The sequence below is a fragment of the Trachemys scripta genome, chromosome 7 (assembly GCF_013100865.1).
Source record: "Trachemys scripta elegans isolate TJP31775 chromosome 7, CAS_Tse_1.0, whole genome shotgun sequence".
In the NCBI taxonomy this organism is placed as follows: Eukaryota; Metazoa; Chordata; order Testudines; family Emydidae; genus Trachemys; species Trachemys scripta.
The window spans coordinates 43,349,834-43,355,833 of record NC_048304.1 but is presented as its reverse complement, the minus strand read 5'-3'; the positions used below and the strand labels follow the sequence as shown (position 1 = coordinate 43,355,833).

Below are 6,000 nucleotides of genomic sequence, written 5' to 3'. Positions count from 1 at the left end.
ACATGTCACTGCAAGACTTCATTACTCACTTGCCAGCACACACATATACAGGAAGACTCACAGGTAAATACAGCCATCTGCAGACAATGGGAGTCATCAAGATTCCAAACCATCATTAATGGTCCACACTTTACACAATTACAATAGGCCCTCAGAGTTACATTTTATATTTCTAGTTTTAGATACAAGAGTGGTACATTTATACAAGTCAGATGATCACATTCAGTAGATTATAAGCTTTGGAATGATACCTTACAAGAGACCTTTTGCATGAGGCATATCCCAGTTACTTACATTCACTTATTACCGTATTTTCTCTAAAACTATCTCAGTTACATTATATTGACTTATCAAGTTTTTTATAAAACCATATAGACTGCACAACGTCACAGGGCCTATCTAGAATTTTAAATAGGCAAAATAGGGTATGATTTACAGTGTGAAGATGTAATTGTGAATTGGGAGTTTTATTTAGTACTAAATAGTTGCGTCTAGAAATACTCCATATGTAATAAAATTTCAAGTATAACTGCACTGAAAAGTCAATTAAGACCAATGATTCAAAGTATCTAGGGACTTGAGAGGGTGAATCACCATTACAGGAAGCCTAAAGGACACAAATCAACTCTTAATATAAGAATGGGTTTATTGCAGAAGCACTATGTTGTTCCACTGTGCTGTGAGCTTGGCAGCATTTCTATTATAAACATCTGATGTTAGGATTTACCACAAGAAAACCATTTGTTTCGAGTTAGTCATAAAATTCACAAGTCTCCCGATACTTGTATTTCACAAGGTTATTTAATTTTTTGTGCGCTTTTTCATTAATTACCTGTTTTTTTTAAAAAACCATATGTAGTCAACTGCTAGTTACAGTACTTTTCCAAAAGTTGTTATTCTGTGTTAACAAAAGTTTTCTTTATATTTTACAAAAAGGATAATACCTTGCAGACAGGCTTCCATTTGTACTGTATGCCATGCTAACTGAGTTTTAATGTTTTTTTTAAACGTAAGGAAAAAGTTATTAGGTGCTCCCGTATAATACCCTAGGTATAGCAGCCAATTAAACTGCAAAGGGATTTAGTCCCTGTCGTGTGTGTGTGTGTGTGTGTGTGTGACTTCCCTGACCTACTTCCCCAAATGGCCCCTCCCCTTGGTACCTGACCACACTTGTTCTCCTGGGTCTTTTACTCCACACCTTCTTTCTCCCAGTCTTCCCATAACATACCTTCCTGCTCCTAGCAACTGGCCTTTCTGAAGGGGCTTCCTTTTAAACTAGTCCCAGCTGGTTCTAAATGGGCTTCAGGTGATCTGATTAACCTGTTTTCTTTGATGGCTTCTAATCCGTTCTTAATTGGTTCCAGGTGTCTTATGGAGTCTGCCTGACTTAATTGCTTCTAGCGCCTTCCTGACTGCTCTAGTGTAGCCCCCTGCCCTGGTCACTCAGGAAACAGTAACACCTATAATTGCTTCTCCTATCCCATGGGTTAGGAGGCTTAGCCTCGGAGTTTCCCCACCCAATCCATTCCTATCCTCCTGGATTCCTGTCTGGTCTTCGGCCTCCCTCTTCTTCCACCTAGCGGTTCCCGGGTGTCTGGTCACCTGAACTCGCAGGATTGGCGTTAGTCGCCTACCTCATAAGGGGCCTTCTCTAGGTAGATGGGTCAATTTCCTGGCCATCAATAGTCTCTCTACCAGCACGATTGTTTCGTCGTAGGTGGACAGGTCATGCTGGCCTACCCATGCACCAAGGTCTGGCGGTAGGCTCATCTTAAATTGGTCTATGACCAACATCTCCAAAATTTTCTCTGAGCTGCATGCCTCAGGCCATAGCCACTTCCGAGCAAGGTGCATCAGATCAAACAGCTGAGATCTTGGTGGCTTGCTCTCCTGATACTTCCAATCATGGAACTTCTGGGTCCATGGATCAGGTCAGGATCTCCATCCTCAGTCGGGGGTAGTTAGCCGTGTCCTTGGCAAGCAGATCAAAATAGGCCTTCTGGGCTTCTACGCACAGAAAAGGGATGAGAATGCTGGCCCACTGGTCCTGTGGCCATGTCTCACGCTGAGCAGTTCTTTCAAAAGACAGGAGATATGCCTCTATGTCATCCCCGGCCGTCACGTTTGGTAGACTGCCTGCTGCCCTTAGGGTTTGTGTCCCTCCAGGCCCTTGGGTTCGGTTGGAGGGGGTCCACTACATCTCAGAGAGCTTGATCTTGGGCGGCTTGGTTCACTAACAACCTGGTTGGTTTCTTGTTGTAATCGGGTAGATTCCTGCATTCCTGTATATGGGTAGCCTCCTGCTGGGCTGCCGTGGCTTGTACCAGAGCATTCACCAATTCTCTCCCCCCTCCCCGCCCCGACCAGTGGCAGAGCACCAGCCTTGCCTCGGGTGCGGTGGGTCCTGCGCTTCTAGGCGGTTAGGGTTTGCCTCAGAGGTTTCCTGTGACCCTCAATGTAGCCTCTCCCCCCTCCTAGAGGCAAGGGTTACAGCTTACTGAGTCACCTTCATCATCGTTCAGTCAACGGGTTTGGTTAAGAACCCTTTTTAGTCCCTGTCTTCCTTCTCAGGGTGTGTGTGGGGGGGGGGGGGGGGGGGGGGCGGAGGGGGGGGAACCCAGGCCTGCCCTCTTCTCTGGGTTCCAGCCCAGGGACCCTAATTGGCAGCAGAAACAGGTAGTTTTTCTATATTACAGGGCTACAGCCCTTCCCTGGGCTACTTCCCCAAATGGCCCCTCCTAGCACCCTCCTTGGTACCTGACCACGCTTGTCCTCCCGGGTCTTTTATTGTGCACCTTCTTTCTCCCAGTCTTCCCACAACACACCTTCCTACTCCCAGTTCCTAGCAGCTGGCCTCTCTGAAAGGGCTTCCTTTTAAACTAGTCCCAGCTGGTTCTAAATGGGCTTCAGGTGATCTGATTAACCTTTTTCCTTTGATTGCTTCTAATCAGTTCTTAATTGGTTCCAGGTGTCTTATGGAGTCTGCCTGACTTAATTGCTTTTAGCACCTTCCTGACTGCTCTGGGGTAGCCCCTGCCTTGGTCACTCAGGAAACAGAAAACTATTCATCCAGTGTCTTCTACCAGGTCTGCACCCAACTGGTCTGGGTCTGTCACAGGATGCAAGTCAAGTGTTAGAATTGACTATTACACAACCATTTGTGTAATAATGTTTAACTGACCATCTTTAAAAGTAAGTGCAGTGCCACTGCAATGCTCTACTCTCCAATTCATTTAGTTACAAGAATAGAAATATTTACCATATTCACCAAAGCGAAGGGACTCCCATTGCTGCCATTCCACAATGCTGCTGACTGCACGCACACCAGTGTAGATTAGCAGCATCCCTAAAGTTGCATCCAGCAAGAAGTTTATAAGGTACCTGGAAGGGGGGAGAAAGTACAGAAGAGAAAACCATGAGCATGGTTTTTTTCCCTGGAGTTAGGGGGCATCATATTGCAGCAACTGACGAAGGGTAAATTTGCTTGCCTCTCTGAAAGGCCAGCATCACTATGAGATTTTAAAAACTTGAACAGTTACGTATTTGCCCCTGTTTCTGATCCGAGATTTTAAACAGTTTTAGAACTGCCCCACTACTTAGTGTTTGTCCTTCCAGTTAAATGTCAAATGAAGTTCCATGTATTTCTGTGTATAAATGCCAATTTGCATTTTATGCCCTCAAGTTAAAACCATTTCATCTTCCACTCTCATTTCACTATTTGGAAAGACTTCATTTAAGTGGAGCCCGAGAACAAAATTTTATTTTAAAAACACCTTGTTTCTTATATTGCTTGGAAAACAGCTCAAAGTGAAAAAAATCACACTCATTCCAATCATGGAAAATACTGACTCGCTGCATGTGGATGTTATAGTAAGGCACAGCTCTTACATATGTGAGATGCTGAAGCTATCAGTTTTTCTACTGAAAAGTAATGCTTGTAGACCCAGCTATGAACAGCCCAGTGCTGAATACTATACATGTATGGTGTAATAACTATAGAATACAAATTTAAAGTAATTCCACCAAACGTTAGACTGGACTGATTTAATTCCGCCAAGTCAATTACAGTAACTCCTCAAAGTCATCCCGGTTAACATGGTTTCGTTGTTACATTGCTGATCAATTGGGGAACGTGCTCATTTAAAGTTGTGCAATGCTCCCTTCTAATGTCGTTTGGCAGCTGCCTGCTTTGTCCACTGCTTGCAGGAAGAGCAGCCCGTTGCAGCTACTGGTGGGGGCTTGGAACCAGGGTGGACCGGCAGCCCCCCTATCAGCTCCCCACTCTCCTAAGTTCCCTGTGCAAGAGCTGCCAGCAGGCTAGCAATTGCAGCTGTCCCTCCCCCCACTGCCATGTGCTGCTCCTGCCCTCTGCCTTGGAGCTGCTCCCCAAGACTCCTGCTTGCTGTGCGGGGAGGGGAAACAGGGGGCTAATATCAGGGTGTCCCCCTCCCCCCTGCTCCTACACCCCACTTACCCCTTCTTCTCCATATAGAGCAGGGTGGGGACACAGACAGAGAAAGCCTGGGCACCAGCTGCTGTCTCAACTTCTTGATCCACTTAAAAAGACGATGCACTTAAGAATGGGTCAGCTTATTTAAAGGGGCAGTGTGCATTTCTCTCTCTCTCCCACACACAAGGTGTGTGTCTGTCTCCGTCTACTATGATATCTCCCCTCCCCTCCATTCCTGCTGCCTTGTAGAGGCTACAACAACAACATTAACAACAATGTGTTAACCCTTGAGGGCTTAGCCGAGTGCTAGTTCATCATTTAGCACAGGGGTTCTCAAACTGAGGCTCGGGACCCCTCAGGGGGTCACGAGGTTATTACATAGGGGGGTCGCAAGCTGTCAGCCTCCACCCCAAACCCTGCTTTGCCTCCAGCATTTATAATGGTGTTAAATATATAAAAAAGTATTTTTAATTTATATGGCGGGGGGGTCACACTCAGAGGCTCGCTATGTGAAAGGGGTTACCAGTACAAAAGTTTGAAAACCACTGATTTAGCAGCAAGGCATTCCCTGAAAAATATCCCACCCTCTTCCACCCTCTAACTTCACAACCTCAACCAAGCTTCACAATCATCATAGCTGTGAATAGTATTAAATTGTTTGTTTAAAACGTATACTGTGTGTGCATGTGTGTGTGTATATATATATATATAGTTTTTTGTCTAGTGAAAAAAATTTACCTGGAACCTAACCCCCCCTATTTACATCAATTTCCCCATAAGAATTAGATTAATTTAACATCGTTTTGCTTAAAGTCACATTTTTCAGGAACATAACTACAACGTTAAGTGAGGAGTTACTGTACTGTATATAGCCATTCTGAATATTGTAATTGTATGTATCTTCAGAAAAAGACTGTCTAAATCCCTTCTCTTTTTAATATATATAACTATTTCAATAGTTATATAGTTGCTACTCTACTGTTCTGTTTTTGTTTTGTTTTTTAAATTTTGGCTGTATGGTATTCACCAAAAGTGGAAGTGATTATTATGGAATTTAAATGAATCATGAGTTATATCTTCACCGGAATGTCACCAGAACATCTTGTAAGTCAATGTATCTCATTTGCTAATCACTCTTGGCTGAACAAGGTAACAGCTCAGGTGCTACCAGTGACATGACATTAAACTGTTCTTTTAAAGGCCACATTGGGTTGAAAATTTTTAACATGAATACTTGAAACCAGTCAGGTGTCTTGATGGTAACTCTTTGTACTGCTACCTGGAATTCTTGCTTCCATGTGGATGGTGTGCCCAAGTACAAAGGGTGACAACATTGTCTGTTTTACTTGCACATTTGCAGCAGGAAAACTGGTGTCTCAGAGAAAGCTATTGGCACTCTCTAGTAATTGGTGGTGAAATGGGTACTATTAGAAAGAGGAGATGGGGTGTAAAGGGATAAAATGGTAGTCTCCCAAACTGAGCCTCAACACCAGTTTTGGGATTCAGAAGAGGCTCAACAAGAGTATAAAAAGAAACCAAAACTTCTGTTG

At 44.0% G+C, this 6,000-nt stretch overlaps 1 protein-coding gene across 1 annotated transcript in view; it reads right to left on the bottom strand.

Annotated features, from left to right (window-relative positions):
• LOC117880145 (store-operated calcium entry regulator STIMATE-like) overlaps positions 1–6,000 on the bottom strand; it is a 99,742-nt gene that overhangs the window by 29,596 nt on the left and 64,146 nt on the right. The window contains exon 4 of the mRNA XM_034775942.1: positions 3,260–3,381. Coding sequence (XP_034631833.1) covers positions 3,260–3,381 — 122 coding nt within the window. The remainder of the gene's footprint in view (positions 1–3,259; positions 3,382–6,000) is intronic.